The following is a 24,241-nucleotide window of genomic DNA, read 5'->3' on the forward strand; positions in this document are numbered from 1 at the left end:
ATGTTGTCACAAATGGCAAGATTTAATTCTTTTTAATGGTTGAGTAATTCCATTCTATATGCAATCATGAACTATAACATCCTATTTTAAGCTACTAAGAACTTCATTAGTATACAGAAACTCCAAAGTTTTCTCCCCCTCACATTTTAGTTTACACCTTTTTCATTGTGTATCCAATAACAAATTATTGTAGTTAGAGTTATTTTTAATGCTTGCTTTTTAACTGGAGTTTAAAGTGATTTATACAAAACTCTTCCAATATTATATAATCTTTGACTATATATTTACCTTTACCTAGGCACTGTACACATTCATGTGGTTTTATAAGGTTAATTAACATCCTTTCATTTCGTCTTGTAGAATGTCCTTTAGCCTTCCTGTAAGGGAGGTCTATGGTCGATGAACTATCTCAACTTTCATTTGTTTGAAAAGTGCTTTATCTCTCATTTATGAAGGACAGCTTTGCTGGGTATAATATTCTTCATTGAGGTTTTTTTCTTTCAGTATTTAGAGTATATCATACTGCTGTCTCCTGGCCTGCAAAATTTCTCCTGCGAAATCTTACAGTCTTATAGTGGCTCCCTCATATGTGAAAAGTACTTTTCTCTTGCTGCTTTAAAAATTCAGTCTTTGACTTTTGACAGTGTGATTACAGTGTGTTGTTGTATCTGACTGGACAAAGGCGCTGCTCATGCTCTGAGGTTGGAAAAGACCCATTGGCTGTATTTTGTGTTTAAGTGGTGCTGTTAGCTGGGATCCCTGGTGAAAGGGCTGTGCTCTGAGGTCAGGCAGGGTCACTAGCTGGGCTTCACAGTCATCTCTGATCAAAGGATGCCACTGCCGAGCCAATTTTTTCAGGCAGGGTCACAGGCAGGGCTTCATTTTCTGATACGGGCTCACCCAGTGCTTTGCAATTTAGACTGCAGAGGCTGGGTTCTACATCAGGCAGGGCGGTGGCTGTTGGGCAAGATTGCTGGCCATACTTCCTAGCTGAGTGGGCCTCATGCTTTACTGCATGACTGGGCAGGGCATGAGGCTGTGTTTTACAACTGAGTAGGATCACTGCCTGGGCTCCCTGCTCACTTGAGATGGCAGGCTGTGCTCAGCAGCTAACACGGCCATCTGCGTGGCCTCCATGCCAGGCAGTGCTATAGACAGGAGCTGGCTGCAGGGCAGCACTGTACGCTGGGCTCTGGAGCCCCCCACGGTCACTGTTAGGGCTTCCCGGTGAGCAGGGCAGGAGATTAGGCTTCATACTCGGGTGGGGCTGCTGACTTGTTTCTCTTTCTGGGTGGGTGGTAGGATGTGCTTTGTAACTTCCCAGGGTCTCAGTCCAGGCTTCCTGGTCACATGGGCCTGGAGGCTGTACTCAGCAATGAGTTAGGTTTCTAGCAGCACCTCATTAGAAGGTCTAATTATTTTCCTTAGGGAATTTTGATTTTTCTCCAAGATGAGGGCTTTTAATGTAGACATTTATTTCAGGGTGGTATGAATAAGTTTCAAGCTTCTTCTCACACTTCAATACACGTTCTTTTTTTATTTTTTTATAAATACAGATTATGTATACAATCAGTATATATTCAATCAGTGCAGCTTTGGAGTCAGAAAAACCAGGGTTTGAATGCCAGCTTTTAAAAACAAGTCATATTTACCTTTCCCATTTTTCTCATCTGAAATATGAGTCATATACTCCTACCTTACAGAGATATTAAGACTAGAGATATTTATAAACTACATGGCACATGATAGGTGTACAGTTTAATGCAAGAGGCATTTTTAAGTGTACACATAGATACAGATCATATTTTTTTAATTTTATTTATTTATTTGACAGAGATCACAAGTAGGCAGAGAGGCAGGCAGAGAGAGAGGAGGAGGAAGCAGGCTCCCTGCCGAGCAGAGAGCCTGATGCAGGACTCGATCCCAGGACCCTGAGATCATGACCCGAGCCAAAGGCAGAGGCTTTAACCCACTGAGCTACCCAGGCGCCCTACTTTTTTTTTTTTTTTTTAAAGAGCTTATTTATTTTAGTGAGAGAAATAACACAAGTGGGAGGAGGGGCAGAGGGAGAGGGAGAGAGAGAATCCAAGCAGACTTGCTGATCTTGGAGCCTAATGCAGAGCTCAGTCTTACAGCGCTGAGATCATGACCTGAGCCAAAATCAAGAGTCAGATGCTCAACCAACTGAGCCACCCAGGTGTCCCATTATGTCTACTCTCTAATTCCAGATATTTATTTGTTCCTTCTCTCTTTTTTTCTTAATGAATTTTGCTAAGGGTTTATTCTTTCAACAAATCAGCTTTTGGTTTTCTATTGAATCTTTGTTTCTGTTTCATTAATTGTAGTTCTTATCTTCATTATTTTCTTCCTCTATTATTTTTGGTTTTTTTTAAGCTAAAATTTCTCTTTTTCTATATCCCACAAGTTTTTTTTAAAAAAGGCTTTATTGAGGTATATTTTATCCTAAAACTCATTCTGTTGTATAAATGAGTAATTTTTAGTTACAACAGAGCATTGCAACTATCTCTAGAAGTCAGATTTAGAACCTTTTCATCCCCTCAGCAGTAAGATCCTTCACGCCTGCTTGCTGTAATCCCTGTTCCCACTCCTAGGCCTTTTCTGGACATTTCATGTAGCTAGAATCATGCCATGTGTGGTGTCCTTGTATCTTTTTTCACTTCATGTAACACTTTGAGCTTCATCCATGTCACAGTTTGTGTTGGTACTTCCTTTATATTGCTTAATCCATTGTATGGATTCCAGAAACTTTGATATATAGTATTTTCATTATAATCTGATTTAAATTGTTTTTAGCTTTTCATTATATCTTTTGTCATCTATGGCCATGAGTGATTTTAAATTGTGTTTCTAAAATCAGCAAATTAAGGGGATACTGAAATTAACCTTTTTGTCATTGATTTTTTAACTTAATTTCATCATGGTCAGAGAATGTATCCTTGTCATACCGATTCTTTGAATTATTGGGACACTGTCTGTGGACTAAGAAGTGGACAAATTTTCTAAATATTCCATGGGCTTGATGTGTTCTCTAATCATTGAGTGCAGGAGCCTACATATCTGTTACATCAAGCTAATTATTTGTGCTGCTTTAAGTCTTTTATAGCTTTACTAATTTTTTATTTACTTAATATATCAGTAATTGAGAAATGTACTTTGAAATCTCTGCTACTGTAGTCGGTTTTCATTTTTCCTGCACTTTTTCACTTTATATACTTAGGATTTTGGAGTGATGGTTGCATAGAAGTTTAAAATCTCTTTTTAAAGATTTTATTTATTTGAGAGAGAGAAAGAGAGCATGGGAGCAAAAGAGCACAAGAAGGGACAGCAGCAGAGGGAGGAGAAACTGACCTCCTGCTGAGCAGGGAGCCCAGTGCTGAACTCACTACCAGGGCCCTTAGATCATGACTTGAGCCAAAAGCAGCCACCTAACTGACTGAGCCACCCAGGAACCCCTTATTTATTGTAGAGAGGGAAGGAGCACAAATGGGGGTAGGGGAAGAGGGAGAGAATCTCAAGCACACTCCATGCTGAGCAGAGAGCCTGACCCAGCGCCCAGTCTCATAACCCTGAGAACATGACCAGCTGAAACCAAGAGTTGGACACTCAACTGACTCAGCCACCTAGGTACCCCAGTTTAGAATTCTTATATCTGTTTAGCAAATTAATCTGTTAATAATATGATGACCCCTTCTGTCCCTAATATTACTTCTTGGCTTATAGTTCCCTCTATATGACATTAGCTTAGCTTAAGTAGTTTTATTTTTGTTAGTATTTGCTTTGTATACCCCTTTATGCACTTTTAATTTCAACTTTCCCATGTTCTTATATCTTAGGTTATGTCTCTTATAAATAAAATTAAGCTGGATTTTTTTTAAAGGCCCCATATATCAGTTTGTCATTCTTTTTTTTTTTTTTTGATGAATTTAGTCCATTTACATTTATTGCCATGGTTTATATTTGGACTTGTACTTTCTGTTTTCTCTTTGTTTTGTTCTACCCCATTCTCTTGTCCCCTGTTTGGGCTTACTTTGGATTGATTAAGATTTTATTATTTGTTTTTGAAGATTTCTTAGTCCTTCCCCCCCCCCCCCCCATCTACTAGTTTGGAAGTTACACATTTTATTTGTTTTTGGTGGTTTCCCTTGAGTTTTATCATGCATACTTTAACCGACTGAGCCACCCAGGTGTCCATATCATTCGTACTTGAAATAAAGGCTAGGTTTATGACTATCTCAGTATTCCCAAAACATTACAAAGATCTTAAACTAAATCCAGTCACTTCCATCTCACTTCACCAACTATTATTCTTCAATGTTTTATTTCTCTTTTTGTGAGTTCCCACATAGCAATAAAAAATATTTTTGTTTTATGAAGAAATGTTATTTGTATTTTACCAGTATTTTTTCTTTGTTATTATTTCTTCATATATTTCAGATCTTCGTTGTGACCTCATTTTCCTTTTCTGTTACTATAGCTTTTAGTTTTGGAAGTTATTAAAGATTCCATGATGGTAAACTTGGCTTATGTTTGTAAATAATTGTTATTTCTTATTTTTGAAAGATAGTTTTGCTTAGTAAATAATTTTAGGTTGGTTGGTATTTTCTTTCACCACTTTGTAAATATTGTTGTATTGTTTTCTGTTTTCCCTGGGCTGTTGAGAAATCTTCTGTTAGTCTAATTATTTAGTGAATTTGGTTTTTCTTTCTGGCTGCTTTAAGGATATGCTGTTCATTTTGGTGTTCTTGCTGTTTCAGTACCATGTGTCCAAAATGTGCAGGTTTTTAAAATTTTTTCATCTTTCATAGTATAAGTTATATTTCCTGTAACTGTGTCTTTTATTAGTTCTGGAAAATGCTCAGCCATTATCGTCTTTTTTTATATATGATAAATATGTATACATCCACCATTATCTTTTAAAATATTGCTCCTCCATTTTCTCTGTTTTCTCCTCTGGAACCTCAGTAAGCTTATGTTGGACCTTTTCATTCGTCTTTCATATCTTTTGTCCTCTCTTTCATATTTTCCATCTCTTTTCCTTCTTTTCTTCGGGTCTAGGTAAGTTCTTCAGGTCTGTTTTTCACTAATTTTCCATTCCCCAAACTCTGTTTCTGTAGCTTACCAAAATTTCCATGGTGTGTGACTGAGTCACCCATTCTTTCCCTGCCCTCAAACTCTTAGTCTCTTCTTCATTCCCTTCTCTGGCCACCTCCAGAATCTCTTTCTCATTCCCAGATTTTTCTAGAGTTCAACTGAAATCTTTATTGGTAGTCTGTTTTTTTTTATCTTCTGTAGTTTTAAACCATCTTTATAATATTTGAACTTAGAACCTAATTTATCCTTTGCTTCCTTATCTTAAAGCTAAATAACACTGAATTCCTTATACCTTTCTTTTGATTTTGTTTTTCTTTTGACTACTTTGTTTGGTTTAACTTTTTCCATTTTCTTTTGTAGTATCTAAATTGAGCACCAACTTTTAAGAAGAATGTAGTAGAGATATTACTACCTTGTCCTTAAATGTATTACACCTTCTAAGCTCACTGTACAGCAGCAACACTATTCATGTTTTATGTAGGAGACATTTTGGTTTCATTATCTTTTTAAAAGGTGTCCTTGATATAGTTGAAGATGTCAAAATCTTGGGCTTTTTTGGCTTTTCTTTCTTTCTTTCTTTCTTTCTTTCTTTCTTTCTTTCTTTCTTTCTTTCTTTCTTCCAGGCCTGTGTTTATATCGGGTTGCAGATGAGGTACAGATGAATTATGTGGGAAACTGGATCCCAGATTAATGATAGGGCATAACTTGTCTCAGTATATACCCCAAACTTGAAGATCTTTTTTTATAAACAACTTTTTGCCTGGAGAGCTTTGGGGGTATGCTGTCTTTTAGCACATTTTTTTAATCTTTGCCTTCATATGAAATTACTACTAGTCTCACTTTGGTGGAGGTGAGGAATGCGGAGAAGTTGTTTACAACTATGCAGGTAAATTAAATATCTGTTGTCCAGAGACATGGAGAACAAGCAGGACAAAATATAAAATGGACTTTCAGAGGTTACAGAATTAGACACACGGAAAGGGCTAGGCTTCGGAATGTGAAAACTTTTCTTTAATTGAGGTATAAATGACATACTAGTTTCAGATTTATAACATAATGATTTGATATTTGTATACAGTGTGAAAGAATCACACTGTTACAGTGTGATTCACTCTTACAGTGTGAAAGAATAAGTCTAGTTAACAGCCATCACCATACAGTTAGAAAATATTTTTCTTGTGATGAGAACTTTTAAGATTTACTCATTCAGCAACTTTCAAGTATGCAATACAGTATTATTAACTAGTCACCATGTTATATTACATATCTTTTATTTATTTTATAACCAAAAGTTTATACCTTTTGACCCTCTTTACCTATTTTGCCTACTTCCCCCATCCCCTGCCTCCAGCAACTACCAAATCTGGTCTGTCTGTGAGCTTGGTTTTTGTCTTTTTGTTTTTTAAATTCTACATACAAGCAAGATCATGCAGTATTTGTCTTTCTCTGTCTTACTTATTTTACATGGCATAATGTTTATAAGTCCATCCATGTTGTTGAAAATAGCAAGATCTCATTTTTTAATGGCTGATTAATATTTTACACACACACACACCACATTTTCTTTACCCATTTGTCCACTGATAGACACTTGGTTTGTTTCCATGTCTTGGTTATTGTAAATAATACCACAGTGAACATGGGGGTACATATATATTTTTGAGGTAGTGGATTTTGGGTTCTTTTTTCTTTTTTCATATAAAATACCCAGAAGTGGCACTGCTGAATCATTTGGTAGTTCTATTTTTAATTTTGGGGAGAACCTCTATACTGTTTTTCATAGCAGATGTACCAGTTTACCTGGAATGTAAAAACTATACTTTCAAGGGGACAGAGATGTAACAAAGGACCTGCATACTTATGGGTATTATAAAGGTTTTTTTTGTGTGAATTATACATATTGTATTACAGATCTTTTTCAACTTTAGATGGGGTTATGTTCTGATAAACCTATCGTAAGTTGAAAATATAAGTCGAACACCTCAAACTAATGTAACACTGTATTTTAATTATACTGGAATTAAAATTAAAAATATCATAAGATATTTACTTTCTATACCTAAAAAAGGCAAATATCATAAGTCAAAATGCATTTAATATATCTAACATAAGAACATCATAGCTTATCCTGGCTCAGAACACTTCTGTTAGCCTGCAGGTAGGCAAAATGATCTACCACAAAGCCTAATTCATAATTAAGTATTGAGTATCTCATATAATTTATCAAATACTGAAACTGAAAACAGGATGGTCTTATGGGTACCGAAGATTGTTAAGTGTATCATTTGTTTATCCCGTGATCACATGGCTGACTGGGAGCCGCAGCTCGTTGCTTCTGCCCAGCATCACAAGAGAATACTGTATTATGTCTCACTAGACTGGGAAAATATCAAATTCCAAATCTGAAGTACAGTTTCTACTGATTATCTCCTTTGTATCATTATGAAGTCAAAAAATTGTAAGGAACCATCTATGCACACAAATATACATGTATGCACACATATATATATACTCATACACACAAATGTGATTTTTATATATAGTTCTTTAAATTTTTACATCTCCATTTTATACAAATTATAAACTGATGTGGTCAATTGCACACTTAGGCCAGATTATTATAAAATATTATAGTAAATAAGCATGCTAAATTTCTACTTATTCAGCTTATCTTTTATGTCATTTTGTTTCAGTAGCCGAAGGTTACAAGGAAAAGCATTTTCAAATAAGAGAGTTTGAAGCACCTCAGTTTTCTCATTCTGAAAATGGTAAGAAATGGTAATTTCATTATATATATGGATAGTTTATTATTTAAAATTCTTCAGTTTTAATTTAATAATTATTTCCTTAACATTAAAACCTGTATAGGTCTCTACACAGGGATGCAACCCTTTACTTCTATTTTATAGCACATATCAATGGAAATTAAGTCATTATTGTTTTATATGTCTGAGCTCTTGTCCAAATGGATCTGTGTAACTGTGAGGACTGGAAGGACAGTGTCTGTCTCACTCTCTGGTGTCCCTCTGTCATCCAGCAGTTGTAGACACTCTAAATACTACTTTGAATATCTTTATGTTGCAAATATTTTTTTCCCACTATGTTACCTGTCTTTTGTCTTTTCATGTAGTTGTTTCTTGCCATGAAAATTAAAAAAATAATTTTATGTAGTCAAATTTATTAATCTTTTATTAGATCTTGATTTTTGTCATATGTAAAACCCAAGTTAGAGTTTATTTATGCTGTCTTCTAGTATTTGTATACTTTTATTTTTTACATTTATATCTCTCACTTGGAGTTTTTTTTAGCCATACGGTACTAGCGATGGCTTAAATGTGATTGTTTTTTTGAAATGCTGTCTTTGCCATAGGAATTTGAGATAACTCCCACTCATATACTAGATTTCTGTACGTACTTGGGTCTGTTTCTAGACTCTCTTTATTTTTCCTTGATGTGTGCCTGTACCGGTGCCACACTGTTTTAATTACAGAAATTTTCTTTTGTGTTTTTACATCTGATAGGGCTAGTATCATTTTCATTATTTTCTTAGTGATTCTTTCATGTTTATTTTTCAACATAAGCTTTATATTGTATTGTCTAGCTCCATAAAAAGGCTCATTGTTCCTTTTATTGTGGTCACATTAAATGTGGAAAACTGACAGTTTGATAGTGCTTAGACATCCTACCTAGAAACAAGGGAGATTTTTCTATTTGTTAAAATTTCCTTGTGTATCTTTTATAGGCTTTTTTCATATAGGATTTAAGCAGTTCTTATTATTCTAAGTATTATATTTTTTGTTGCCATTATAAATGAGGTTTTCTTTTCATATGTATATTTATACCTTTCATATACATATATATGTGTATATATATGTGTTTTACATACAAATACATATACATGTGTAATATATATCTATTTTAAGTAATCTTTATGCCCAATATGGGGCTCTAACTCACGACCATGAGATCAGGAGTTGCATGCTGTGTACCAACTGAGCCAGACAGGTGCCCCTTTTCCATTATATTTTTAACTGGTTATTGTTTTGTGCACATAAATGCTATTGATTTTTTGCATGTTAATACTATATGCTGCTACCGTGCTGAATTTTTTTAGTTTGGGTTAGTTTTATCATTGATTGTCTAGGATTTTCTGGGTATACCAACATGTAGTTTGCAAACAGAGATAATCCTGTTCTCTCTTTACCAATTCTTTTTATTATAATTGATTTCTTTGGTTTCATTGCCTGGTTACTACCTCCAGAATGATGTTAAATAGTGGTGAGCATTTCCCGATTTTAATGGGAGTTCCTGTAATGTTTCTGAATTAATTAGGATGTTGGCTTTTGATATGTGGTGTATGTTTTATGATGTTAGAGAAGTATCCATACATTTCTAATTTCTTAAGAGTTCTTATGAGGAATCGTCATTGAATTTTGACAACAGCTTTCTCAGTATCTATGCCAGCAATTATTTTTCTTCCTCAATGTGTTAATATGATGAACTGTATTAATAGGTTTCCTGATATTATACCATCCTTGCATTCCAGTTATAAGTCCAGCTTTGTCATTGTGCATTAATTTGCTGATATTTTATTTACTATTTGTACATTGCTGTTGATTTCCCTGTGAAAACTTTAGGCCTGGTACCTTTTTGTGTTTTCTTCTCTATGGAAATTGGTCTGTTTAACCTTTTCTTATGTACTGGGATCAATTTTAATAAGTTTTATTTTTCTCAAATAACTCATTTTGTCTAGATTGTCAGATTTATTTGCATAGACTTGTATAAAATCTCTTGATTATTTAACAGCTTTATGGAGATAATAAGTTTTTAAAAATTACCAGTTCTAAATGCAAAATTCAGCAATTTTTAGTAAATTTATAGAGTTGTGCATCTATAACCACACTGAATATTAGAATATTTTTAAAAATTCTCTCATACTGTTTACAATCCTCACTCTCAACTCTCAGGCCTAGAAGAATACTAATCTCTATAAATTTCCCTTTCTTAGACTAAAATTGTACAAAAGGTAGTCTTTTGTGTTTGGCTTTCGGTGTATTCCATTAAGCCTAATGTTTTTCTAGATTCATCCATGTTGCATACAGCAGTAGTTCATTTACTTTTTTTTCTTAATTTTTAAATTATAAAATACACATAAAATTTACCATCCTGTTTTAAGTGTACAATTCAGCGATATTACATACATAATATTATGCAAGCATCACCAACATTCATCACCAACAACATTCTATAACTCTTTTCATTATAAAACTGAAAGGCTGTATCCATTCAATGATAATTCCCCATCCCCCCCACCTTTGCCCAGCCCGACACCCAACATTCTCCTTTCTGTCTCTCTGATTTTGACATCCAAGTATGTCATGTATTTGGAATCATACAGTACTTGTCTTTTTCTGACTAGTTTATTTCACTTAGCATAATGTCCTCAAGGTTCATCCATACAGTGGTGTATTGCAGAATTTCCTTCACTTACAAGACTGAATATTCCATTATATGTATATGCTGCATTTTGCTAACTCTGATTCCTTACTTTAACAAAAAAAAAAAGATTTATTTTTTTATTGGACAGAGAGAGATCACAAGTAGGCAGAGCAGCAGGCAGAGAGGGGGGAAGCAGGCTCCCTGCTGAGCAGAGAGCCCAATGTGGGGCTCCATCCTAGGACCCTGAGATCATGACCTGAGCCAATGACAGAGGCTTAACCCACTGAGCCACCCAGGCACCCCAAGATTCCTTACTTTTTATTCATGATTATATTCCATTGTATGGATATACCACATTATGTTTATCCATTTACCAGTTGATGAACATTTGATTATTTATGTTTTTTGGCTATTATAATATTGTTGCTATGATCATTCAAATACTTCTCTGAGTATGGACATAAGCTTTCATTTTTCTTTGTTAGATTCCTAGGAATGGAATTGCTAGGTTGTGTGGTAAGTTGAGTATATCTTTTTAGGGAGCTGTCAAATTGTTTTTTAAAAATGGCTCTACTACCATTTCATTCCCACTAGCAAAGAATGAGGTGTCTAGTTTTTCCATTTCTTTGTCAACATGCGTGTTGTCTCTTTAAAATGTACATTTTAGTACTTTCAATTTGTGGCTTTAATTTGCATTTCTCCAGTGATTTATGATGTTGAGTATCTTTTCCTGTGTTTATTGGCCATTCATATATCTTTGTTGACAAATCTATGAAGACCTATTTGCCTATTTTAATTTTTTTGATTAACATATAATGTATTATTAGCCCCAGGGCTATTTGCCTATTGGGTTATTTACCTTATTATTAAGTTGCAAGATTTCTTTATTCTTGATGCAAATTCTTTGTCAGACATATAACTTGTAAATATTTTATCCTAGTCATCTTATTTTCTGAACTTTGCCTCTTAATGGGGTGCCTGGGTTGCTCAGTGGGTTAAACCTCTGCCTTCAGCTCGGGTCATGATCTCAGGGTCTTGGGATCAAGTCCCATATCAGGCTCCCTGCTCAGCGGGGAGCCTGTTTCCCCCATCTCTGCCTACTTGTGATCTCTGTCAAATAAATAAATAATAAATCTTTAAGAAAAAAAAATTTTGCCTCTTAAAACAAAATTTTAAAAATTTTATAAAGTTCAACTTACTTTCTTTCTTATGTGTTCTTTTGGTATCCTGTCTAGAAACTCTTCATACACAAAGTTACAAAGATTTTCTCTTATGTATTCTTCTTGAAGTTTTATAATTTTAGCTCTTATATGTAGGACTATGATCAATTTGAGTTAATTGGTGTTTATGGTGTGAGGTATGTCTTTTAATTTTTGCTTTTTGTTTATTGCATATGCACATCCAGTTGTTCCTGGACCATTTACTGCAAGAACATTTCTTACTCCATGGAATTTTCTTGGCATTTTTGTTAAAATCCAGTGACCAAAGAAAAAAAAGTTTGTGTTTCTAGATTCTATTTTCTGTTCCACTAGTCTGTATATCTGTCCTTGACCAGAACCATATTGTCTTGATTATTGTGGTTTTATAGGAAATTTTTGAAATTTGGTGGTAGTAGTCCCACAGGATTGTTCTTTTCTCAAAACTGTTTCGGCCATTCTAACTCCTTTGCATTTCCATAAAAATTTTACAATCATCTTGTCAATCTCTATCCAAAAGAGCCTACTGGGATTTTGATAGGAATTATGTTGAATTCCTATATGAATGGATGATGAATTATGTTGAATATGAATTATGTTGAATTCATTTGGAGTCAATGGCCAGCTGGACAATATTGATTCTTCCCATTTATGAATGGGGGGATTTTTTCTTTATCTTTGACTTTCAGTGATTTGCCTATGATGTATCTAGATATAGATCTCTTTATATTGATTCTGCATGGGTTTTATTAAGCTTGATGAATGAGTACATTAATGTTTTCAAGAAATTTGGGGATGATTATCCATTTTTCCCCAAACCGCCCCATCCTTTTGTGACTCAAATCAGAGTCTCATCTTATGACTGTGGTCTTTTTATCTGGGTGGCAAATGGGAGCTTCCACCTCTTGACTGTACAGCCCAGACTTAGCCAAGTAACTGAGAACAGGATATGAAATGCTGACATCCTCCCTCTCCTAAGAACATAACTAGGGGGAGAAGGGAGCCTTGTGTGTTTGGCCTCACAGGTGTAGAGTAGAATTTCCATTGTGCTGAATTGGAAGGAGGGTAGGAAGGAAATGATTCTTAGTTCAAATACCATTAGAAGTCTTAGTCCAAGATTTCTAATAGATTGTCTTCAATAAATGTTTCCTCATGTGTGTCCATGGAACAATTTCTAGAGACTAGACTATCCAATTAGAAATAATTTCTCATAAGCTTCCAATCAGTTTAATTGTTCATTATAAATTATGTTAAAAAAACTTTCAAAAATTGGGCGCCTGGGTGGCTCAGTGGGTTAAGCCGCTGCCTTCGGCTCGGGTCGTGATCTCAGGGTCCTGGGATCGAGTCCCGCATCGGGCTCTCTGCTCAGCAGGGAGCCTGCTTCCTCCTCTCTCTTTCTCTGCCTGCCTCTGCCTACTTGTGATCTCTCTCTGTCAAATAAAAAAATAAAATCATTAAAAAAAAAACTTTCAAAAATTATATTAATGTATGAGAACAATGAAACAAATTTGATCTTCCCTATGTTCTACTCTCATTTCCTTGAAAAGAAGCCTTCTGTTTTTATGTTCATTCAACAGTTGTAAAAGATCTCCCGATAGATTCACTGGAAGATGATTTTGAGAAGGAATTCTCATTTCTCAACAACGTCCTAAGTCCTGGTTCTTCAAGTACTGGTGAATTTACCCCAGAATGCCAGACTGCCTTCGGGAGCCCTGGGGCCAGCTTCACGTCACGGGAGCCTGCTGTGGGGTCAGAGCCTCTTGCTCATTCCTCACGATTCCTTCCTTCACAGCTTTTTGACCTTGGCCTTCATGCTGCTGGAGCTTTTAACAGTAAGTGCCTACGAAACATTTAGACAGTCATAACTTAATTTATCTTTGTGAAGCAAAACTGTGTGTATGTAGATGCTAAAATCAAAAAGGATATTGATTTAACTTCGGTACTACTAGGCAAAACCTGTGTCTCACCTATCAAATGCAAAAGTAACAAATACTACCACCAGTAGTCCGGTCATTACCATGACCGGAGTATATCGACAAGGGCAAAACAAGGGCTGCTTTCCTGCCACCTCTGTCAAACCCACTTTATACATTGACTTTCTCCAGTCTTCTCTACATAGAAAATCCGGGTCTTATTTTGAACCCTTGACCTGCTAAGCTACTCTTGCCTAGGGCAGGTGATACCGTTTCTTCCCTCTAACAAATCTCGGTGTGTTCTCTCCCCTTGGGTTCAGAGCAGACAAGGGTAGTTCCACGGCAGCTGCCTGGGCCAGGGAGCAGGACTGGAAGATGGTGGCAGAAAGCGGGGCAGGGTGTTTTCCTAAGGGTCACCTGCTTTGTCTCTACGTCAGGCGCTCCCTCGACTGACCTACTGTCCTACCAGCCTGTGTCCAACCCAGCACCTTCAGAGTCTTCTTGCTCCCCACTGCCGTACTGGTTGCTAAGTACTGCCAGTTCTGTTTCGAAAACATGTCTCCAGTTTCACATTCCTTCTCTCCATTTCTGTTACCAGAGGCATTTAGAGCCTTATTTGGCTTCCTGGGCTGCTGCTAGAGTCTCCTACCCGGCCGCCCAAATCCCAGGTCGCGGACCAGGCTTCCCCACGGTTCATTCGCTAAGAGGCAGACACTGATGTCCGCACTCTGCTTACATTTTTTTAAAAAATGAAGAAACAAGGGCTCCAGGATAAAACTTGTGCCTCTGTGTCCACTCCTCTCTCGTAGCTTACATCAAAATACTTAGCCATGTTCTAACTATATTGACTAATTTTCAGATCTCTCTGAAACATCATTTCTTGTGTTGCTGCGTTCGTTTATGGTGTTCAGTAATGGAGCACAGGCTTGAGCCTGTGTTGGATTCCCGGCCCAGTGTTTTCTCCGTGGCCGCCAATAACTGAGTATTTCTTGCGTGCTGCCCGGTGTGTGCTTTCTCCCGCCTCTGGCCTCCCTCAGCGCTCTGTTTTCATGGCTGTCATCATAGTTCCTCTTGCCTTTTGTCCTTGTCTTCCATCCCCGAGTAGGAAATGGTTCCCAACACCTAACAGGATCTTAATGCATTGTACTTTTTATGAAAATACTTATGTTTAGGGGCTCCTGGGTGGCTCAGTTGGTTAAGCGCTGCCTTTGGCTCGGGTCATGATCCCAGGGTCCTGGGATCGAGTCCTGTGTTGTGCTCCCTGCTCAGTGGGGAACTTGCTTCTCCCTCTCCCTCTGCCTGCTGCTCTGCTCCCTCGGCTTGTGGTCTCTCTTTCTGTCAAATACAAAATTTTTAAAAGTTAAAAAATAAATAAAATACTTATGTTCATCCTGTATCTGCAAGACCATCCCATGTCATCCAATCCGTAAGCACCTCAAGGGCACAATCTGTGGGGTGATTTATCTTGGTGCTTTCCAAGACTGCAGCATAAAGTTAGCTCAACAAATAAAAGAGCAGTTCAGTAATCACTCAGTAAGAATTTGTTAAATAGCCTAAAAGTACAGTTTCATTTGATAAAGAGGCACTCTGAGGATAATTCAAATGTTTTACTATAAAATTTTAGAAAAAAAGTTACTCTTATATGCCTGGTCAGTGGCGTAATAGTTACCTCCATCTACAAACAGACTCCTTCCTCACATGCAGCCCCACCGCTCTCTCCCTGACTTGCGCGTCGCTAGCAGCACTGGATCTTTTCTTCTTTTCTGGCTGTACATTATCAGCGGTATTTTTTCACCGCTCAGAGCCTCTGTTCTGGTCCCTGCCTCTAGGCTGACAGGATGTTCCCAAGCAATGGCCCAGGCAACTGATACTCTGTTGAAACGGTGTCTTGCTTAAGATCCCCAGGCAGTAAAAATTAAGAGGAAACCAAAATCTGGTCTTCTGCCTCCTACTGCAGGCCGCTCCTACTTCACCAGCCTTTTCTTTAGGACTTCTTACTCTACTGCAGTGTAAACCAGGAAAGTGAGCTACCCTGAGTTAAAAGATCTCTGTTCTAGGAACTCTAAGAACAAACTTGGGCTTTCCGTGATCTCTTCTGTTCAAGGAGGGTAGTAGGCAGGGTAATCTAGGTTCGTTTCCAGTGCTGCATTTTAATTATAGCCTAAACCATTTCTCACGTTATGGCAAACATTTCACTGTTTTAGTAATGGGTATTCGTAATGATACTTTTTAATGACTGCATAATATCTTGTCACCTTTATCTCCCATAATTCCTTCCTTACTGTTACAACTTTTTCATTTTATAGATAATGCCACAATAAACATAACCATATGTGTGCTTTTTTCCCTTCACTTAAATTATTTACTCAAGATAAATTTCTAGAACTAGGATTACTAAATCCAAGGATATAAACATACTTAAAAGTTTCAAGATTCTAATGGCAGGTGTATTTCCTCTCTCCCAACCCCTCAGAAATTCTTTCTGTGCCTCATCTATTTGCAGTTGTTTAAAAAGAAAACTTGTATTTCGAAACCACTTAGAAAACTATAAGGAAGTCTAATTCTAGCTGGAACTAAACTTAGATGAGTTGACTAAAATACATAATTGCAGATACATTTTAAGTGTCTCCTGTGTCTTACATTGTAGAATCTCACCCTGATAGAAAGATTTGAGGACTCAGTAGATATTTTTACATTTTCTTATTTTTTTCTGATGCTGCTTCCTACTTGACTAACAACGGATAATTCCTTACTTCCCTCCCCTAGGCTGGGCCTCTCAAGAGGGATTAGAAGTTCCCCTTTCACACACTGATAACCAGCCAGTGCCTTCACAGAGTCCAAAGAAATCAACAAAGTGTAAGTTATATATTTATAGTCTTTGCCATTATATTAGCAATCGGTTGAATGCAGATAAATTTAGAAAAGTATCATTTTATAGTGTTTGCTTCATAGTGTCCAGAAAAATATTTTGTTAATAATAAAATGAAAGTTATAGGGGCATTTGGTTGGCTCAGTTGATTAAGCGTCCCAACTCTTGATTTTGGCTCAGGTCGTGATCTCAGGATTGTGAGGCTCCGCTGTGGAGTCTGCGCAGTTCTCTCTCTTCCTCTCCTTCTCCTCCCCCTACTTGTGCACACAAGTTCTCTCTCAACTAAATACATAGGGATGGCGGGGTGGCTCAGTCGGTTAAGCATCTGCCTTTGGCTCAGGTCATGATCCCAGTGGGATCAAGCACCGCTTTGGGCTCCTTGCTCAGCCGAGAACCTTCTTCTTCCTCTGCCTGCCACTCCCCCTGCTTGTGCTCTCTTTCTGACAGATAAATAAATAAAATCTTCTTAAAAAATAATAAATAAATAAATAAAATATTTAAATAAATAAAATGTAAGTTATACCTGGCTATCCCTCATCATGGAAAAAATTGAATAGAACCTGTGGGCTTGTCATAGTAAACTCAATTGTGTAGTTTAATTTTTTGTATTTTGTGTTGAGGTTTGTTGGTAAGGGGTGATAGCATTGGAGGCAGAAGGTGTTCTTTGAGTTCAAGATGCCTGTTGACAAACAGTGCATTCAGGCGTTCAGCAAGGGCCTGGCTCACACTCATTGCGAACCCGGACGGTCGGCACCTGCAGAACCGATCCGTGCTGTAACTACCGTGTGGGGTTGCAGAGAAAACAGACACTCTGTCAGGATTTTAGATACATAATAATCTTAGTCACTGCTGCTGATTTTTAAAAACTTTAATTGGAAATAATTTCAAACGTACAGATGTATTGCATAAGTGAAAGTAGCACAGAGAATACCTGTGTCCCCTTTATGAGGTTCATCTGCTGTTCGTATTTTGCTGGTGTAGACGTGTGTCTGTTATTTTATTCTGCACCACTCAAGGGTGAGTTACACGCATCATGACTATTTACCCCCAAAGTACTTCGGTGCACATTTCCTAAGAACTGGTACGTTCTCTCGCATAACCACAGTACGGTTGCACATGTCAGGAAATGGACAGTAATAACATGATACTCTCCCTGTAACCCATCGCGCGTCTGTATTCCGGCGTGGTGAGCTGCCGCAGTCACATCCCCTGCAGCGCTCTGACTGGAAGTGAGTCTAGGTTCAGATGCCCACTAGTCCGGTCTCTCTGGCCTCTTTTAACCTGAAACGTTTCCACAGCTTTTCTTCACGGTTAAGTTCAGGTTCTTCATTCTTGCCTGGAGGACAGCCCCGGCGGCCCCTCTCAGGGCCGCACAGCCGACAGCTGATGTCCGTTTCTCCCTCCCCGGCGAGACTAATGGTGAGCGCCCGTCCAAAGAGTGGTCCAGTTTTCCTCCTAAATATTTCCCACTTTATGCTGCTTTATCCTCTCTGCAGTCACGGAGTGGTCTGTGAGGGGACACTGCGCCCAAGTCCAGCTCGGCGTCACAATCGCTACTTCGATTCAGCGTCCTGCGTTGCTTTTGGCCTGATTTAGTCTTCACTATGACGGGTGGTAAAACATGATGATTTTCTAACCACGGCACGCCCTCTGCATTTTTATTATCGTAGAAAACACAGAACCACCGTAGCCATGTGTAGGTGAGCAGCTCAATAATGTTAAGTCTGTGCATAGTGTGCTGGAACCATCTCCAGAGCTTTTTCATTTTGCGGATCTGAAACTTTAGATCCGAACAACGAATCCCCTTTCCTCTGCTGCCGACCATCGTCAGAGTTTGTTTCTATGAATGCGACTGCCCTGGGCACCGCACCCAGGATTTGTCTTCCCAGGACTGGCTTATTTCATTTAGTCTAACGTCCTCACAGTTCACCCATGTTGTAGCATGTGACAGGATTTTCTCCCTTTTAAGGTTTAATATTCCTTTATATAGATATATTAATTTTTTAAAACCTTAGCTATTTGATCATAATTTTAAATAGTCTTATTGACACATAATTCACTTGCCATACAGTTCACCGCTTCTGCCCGCCCTCAGCACTCTGCTACAAACAGCCTCTCTCCTTCCCCACTTACCCATGTGGACTAACATTTTTTTTTTTAAGATTTTATTTATTTCTCAGAGTGAGCACAGGCAGAGAGATTGGCAGGCAGAGGCAGAGGGAGAAGCAGGCTCCCCGCTGAGCAAGGAGCCCGATGTGGGACTCGATCCGAGGACGCTGGGATCATGACCTGAGCCGAAGGCAGCCGCCCAACCAACTGAGCTACCCAGGCGTCCCTGGAGTAACATTTTTTGAAAAGAATTGATTTGACAGAGCACAAGCAGGGGAAGCAGCAGAGGGAGAGGGAGAGGCAGGCTCCCCACTGAAGAGGGACCCCATTGTGGGAATTGATTCCAGGACCCTGGGATCATGATATGAGCCAAAGGTAGACGCTTAACTAACTGAGCCACCCAGGTGCCCCTATATGGACTCATATTTTTTAGTGGTTTATAATATTGTATCAATATTTTTAAATTTTCAAAACTATAGAAAGGCTTGTGATTATAATAAAAAATATTCCTGTGACTTCACCAAGATTTTCCAAAATGTGAATCGTATTTGTCTTATTCTGTGTGTGTATAATATATATAATTTCTTCTGAACTGAAATTATTCAGAGACTAGAAAGTACCAGACATAATAGTCCTTTAAGCTTAAATACTTCATTATCTTTTTCCTAAAAATAAGGATATTCTTTTACATAATTGCAATTCAGTTATCAAAATCAGGAAATTAACGTCATACTGTTATCTAATTTATAGACCTTATTCAGATTTGCCAATTGTCCCACTAATGTATTGTTTTCTTTAAAGATTTTATTCCTTTATTTGCAAGAGAGCATGAGCGGGCCGCGGGACAGAGGGAGAAGCAGACTTCCTGCAGGGCAGGGAGCTAGACACAGGGCTTGATTCTGAGACCCCCGTATCATGACTTGAGTCAAAGGCAGGCATTTAACCCACTGAGCCACCCAGGCGCCCCTGTGCTTTTTTATAACAAAAGAGAAAGAGGTTTCGCCCACCCTTTGCACGATCCAATCCAGGATCTGACACTGCATTTAGTGTCAAGTCTCTTTAATTGCCTTTAATCTGGGATAGTTCCTTACTCTTTGTCTTTCCTCATCCCGACTTCTCTAGAGCATAGAGGTCATTTATTTTGTAGAATATTCTTCAAGTTTGGTTTATCTGATTTTTTTTTTTTTCGTAGTTAGATTCAGGTTAGGGATTTTGGCAGGACGAGTCTAACAAGAGTGATATTGTGACTTTTTTTTTTTTTAAGATTTTATTTATTTATGTTACAGAGGGAGAGAGATCACAAGTAGGCAGAGAGGCAGGCAGAAGCAGGCCCCCCGCCGAGCAGAGAGCCTAATGTAGGGCTCAATCCCAGGACCCTGAGATCATGACCTGAGTAGAAGGCAGAGACTTACCCCACTGAGCCACCCAGGTGCTCCAAGCCTCCGTAGTATCAGGAGGCACATGACGTCTGAACTGTCCCGTTGCTTGTGATGGTAACTTTGGTCAGTTGATTGAGACGGTGTCTCCCAGGTGACTACACTATAAAATTACTATTAGATTTCTCCATTTGTGATATTTTGTGGGAAAAATATTTTGAAACTGTGTAAATGGCTTGTTTCCATCCAAGTTTCACCCACTAATTTAGCATTCTTCGCATGAAATATTTATTACTATATGGTTATTGCCAAATGGTGGTTTTTCTCTTTCCTCAATCCTTCTGCACTTATTAGTTGACATTCTACTGTATGGAACGGCTTTTTCTTGCCCCTCATTTTTTTTTTTTAATTTGTTGATATGTATCATTGTAGACTCTTGGAATTCTAGTCTTTCCAGTACTTTGTGTACTGGAATAAATCAGAAAATTCATCAACTCCAAGCAAATCAGAGACTGACACTAGCTGAATCAAAATACAGCCAACCCTTTGGGATTCAGCCTATTTATCATTTTTTTTTTCTAAAACCCATGAAAACTAAATTTGTGTTTAATCATTTAAGATAGAGGCTGTAAGTGAACATAGGGAAAGAACTATTGGGAAACAGAAGTACTGGGAAAGCTATTTGTCTATAATCATTGAGGCTTCAATTTAATAAAATTAAGCCTGAGAATTTTAATAAAAATTGAAATTCTTAACAGCCTAGCCTTCTGAGATGACTGTCTGTGCCACTGTGCATTCTTTTAGTAGTTTCAGCCTTTTACCTAAATGTATATCCTTGAAATCTCTGCCACAGTTCAACCTACAGACTATTGACATATGTGATTTTCCAGTCTCCACAGGGAGGTGACAGGGAATTGGTTAACAGGAGGTTGTATCTGTGACACAATCCACTCCATAAAATGTATCAAAAATCTGTAAAATGCACATGGACAAGACAAAGGAAACAACTGTAAACCAAAATGAGAATTGTTGAGTATGTTAATGTGATAGGAGGATTTTCTTCCTCCTATGTTTAATATTTTATAATCTTTAAACACCAAGTTTACAAATGTAATGTTCCTGCAAAGTGGGAACAAAGGTTACTTTTACTTTTGAACCTTACCTGAGAGACTTCTATGAATTATCTGTGTTTATAAAACTATTACTGCCTGCCTGTTCATTTTTAATCATTTCTCAGAGCAACATAAAATTACTTACATAGAAAGGACTCAGCAGACCACACGGTACCTGCATTATTAGCTTCTCAAAATGATCAAGGACGGACGCCTGGGCAGCTCAGTCAGTAGAGCGTCAGCCTGGGGCTCAGGTCATGATCCCAGAGTCCAGGGAGTCGCTGCTGCCTCTCCCGGAGCCCCTCCCCTCCCCGCTTGTGCTCGCTCGCTCTCCAATGAATAAAATCTCATAAATAAATAAAAATAAAAGCTAGCATCTTAAGAGAACAAAGTAGAAGTATATGGCATTAAAAAAAAAAAAGTAAAATCAAGTAAATGGTATAGTAATGTGATTTTAAACACCTGAGACTCTTAAATGTGTTTTTTCTTCTTTAATAGCTCCCAACAATGGTAACCAAGACATGTCAGCTTGGTTCAATCTATTTGCAGACTTGGATCCACTTGCAAACCCTGATGCTATTGGACACTCAGATGATGAACTTCTCAATGCCTGACTGAAATTATCTTGTCACTTCAGTGGCCTTGAGACATCAATTTTTCAACATATTGCCTTTGTGGAAAGGAGTTTATATTGTAACCCATACACAAAAGCATCGTGTTTGTGAATCTAACAGTTTTCAGCCAACTTTAAAGAGATGGTAAGGACTACATTTGAATAGATTAAGTATTTCTTTAATATCTTGGATTTGCAGCTGTTGATAATATGTGGAAAATATGAGCCATTGAGTCTGAAAGAGAGACCAAAATTTATGTCAAAATAATAGCTAGGAGTACTTCTGTAAATAAGGAATTGGGCTTATTTGGAAAGCCGTAGGTGTGTAAGTTACCTTGCTGGCTGTGACAATTCTGTATGTGGATGAAGACAGCATGTAAATTGGGTTGTGATTTGGGGGTGGTTTTTAAATAAAACCATAGCAGGGGGAGTTTTCTGTTGTGGAAAATAGCACTAGAACCAAGTTTTGTCTTTAGTTAGAAAAGTGGAGTAAGATTTGAGAACTCAGTTCGCTTTAATGAAATCAGAGAAACTTGGTGCTTTTCTCCACTTGGAGGCTAAAATGTAATATTACTTAGTTTTTTCCTTATAGAAAATCATGGACACCCCTCAATTCCATTACTGAATTTTCAAGGCAACGTAGCAGGATGATGTGTTTGCTAAATCTACCTTCTGCAGAAACTCATAAACCCATCTCCTGATCCCCAAGAATGGCCAGTAATCTTCAAGACATTGTACAGGTGTCTTCAGCCTGGTTTCTCACATGTTGCTACCACAATGTAAAGTACTCACATTCTTTCTGAAAAGAAAGCAAGGAAAGGACGACCCCTAAGCAACTGGCAATAGTATTCCTGTAATTACCCAGAAACTTCTGTCTGAATGAGGGAGAAATTCTAAGCTTATTCTTGTACATATTTGTATACTTATTACCTATTTCTTGACATGATTTAATCCAGATTTCTTTTCTGGCAGTCACAGAAGGCTCTACATGATCAATCAGAAAGGGTCTTATTTTTCCACTTTTCCCTTTCTGTGGGTGACGCCTTCTGAGGCTCTATTTGATTACTGAGAAAAAATGGTCATCCTTCCTGGAGGGAAGTTAGTCTAGGCCAGTGAACTCATAGCCACTGGATATACATATCACTTCATTTCCTGTTCTTTTTTCTTGCCCAGCCTTCAGCTTTGAGGCAACTCTCCAGGTGTCTTTTTATCATCCAGTCCATTACATCTCCAGAAGGGAACATTTTAAAGAAAGCGTTCACAATAGTTTCCATGTGTTCCTAGTTTTAAACAAACAGGCTTATTTATTGTATACAAGAGAATGGCTTGTAATGTCTAAGTCACTCTAAATAAACATTGTTTGGAAATGCAGCAGCGAGGGGAAAGTGCAGTCCACCTCCAAGCACAGCGCTCTGGGCCAGCTGCCCCCGGAGCTGCCCGAGCCCTGCAGGAGGTCACGTGTGTGCGGCAGCATCGCATAGGCTGGAAAGACCTGATCTGAGGATCAGAAACACAGATTCAGGAAAAGGGTATGTAGTCTTTTCATGCTTACTCTTGTTTCCTTATTTGGTTATACTTTCAGTCAGAAGCATTTTTACCTCTTCCTTTTTATTCAGTGAAGTTCTCCAGAAGATTCAATCACCAAGGGCTGTGACCACAATCACAATCTAAATTCTGTACCTATGGTGACTCTGTACTGTCAACTTTGAACACTTCAAACATAATGCTAACTTTGGATCTCAAGTTTGCGCCATTTTTCTTTCACTAATACATTAGTTCAAAAATATTTGTGTATCTCCTTCACATACATGCAAAGCAGTCCCTGTTATCTCAAATAAACAAAGACACCTGAACACCGAGGAAAACCACTTTCCAAGCCAGAATCCCTACCAGTGTATTCACGCTGCACTCAATTTCCAAAGGAAAAAAGTCCTCAAAAAAAAAAAAAAAATACACAATAGATTTTTATTATTCAGTTTAGATTCTCTTAACATTTTTTTTTCTCTCAGAGTATATAGCTGCCCATTTGATCCAAAAGCAACATTAACTGTCTGAGCAAGTTCAGTTATAATTTCAACAAATCGAACAACCCCATTTTTGAAGAGCACATTGAAAACTGTTGTTAAAATGAAGGTAACTGTATTTTTTTAAGGTAAATTATTTGAAGTTCAGTCATGTAAAGGCCAGAAACAGAAATCTGGCTATATAATATGTAGACCACTAATATAAAGGAAACAAACCACCTATTCAGTAGGGAGTGAAGGAAAAACACGAGAAACAGAGTAGAAGGGTGATTGCTTGCTATTTGTTTAAATCTAGATCAAACATTCAGTAAGAAATAGCCTTAACCGAAGGGCGGCTGAGAACTCTTTCAAAGTAAATGGATGTTTTTATATTAAATGGGGGAAAATAATATCTCCTCCTTTTTATTACCAAATTAAGAATGCATGTAAGCTCAGAAAAGCCCCAGAAGAACTAAAATTTGTCTAATCTTTCTTACGA

General features: G+C 37.8%; 1 protein-coding gene across 3 annotated transcripts in view; it reads left to right on the forward strand.

The window, feature by feature from the left end:
• ICA1L (islet cell autoantigen 1 like) overlaps positions 1-23,604 on the forward strand; it is a 64,801-nt gene extending 41,197 nt beyond the window's left edge. For 2 of the 3 annotated variants that reach the window (XM_082688905.1, XM_082688906.1), the window contains exons 11-14: positions 7,806-7,880; positions 13,325-13,579; positions 16,427-16,516; positions 21,625-23,604. In XM_082688905.1, the coding sequence (XP_082545031.1) occupies positions 7,806-7,880; positions 13,325-13,579; positions 16,427-16,516; positions 21,625-21,740 (536 nt within the window). In that variant the 3' untranslated portion in view covers positions 21,741-23,604. The remainder of the gene's footprint in view (positions 1-7,805; positions 7,881-13,324; positions 13,580-16,426; positions 16,517-21,624) is intronic. The other variant, XM_082688907.1, reaches the window with a different exon arrangement.
• The last annotated feature ends 637 nt before the right edge of the window (positions 23,605-24,241 follow it).

The sequence above is a fragment of the Mustela nivalis genome (genome assembly GCF_964662115.1).
Source record: "Mustela nivalis genome assembly, chromosome: 11".
Lineage (NCBI taxonomy): Eukaryota > Metazoa > Chordata > Mammalia > Carnivora > Mustelidae > Mustela > Mustela nivalis.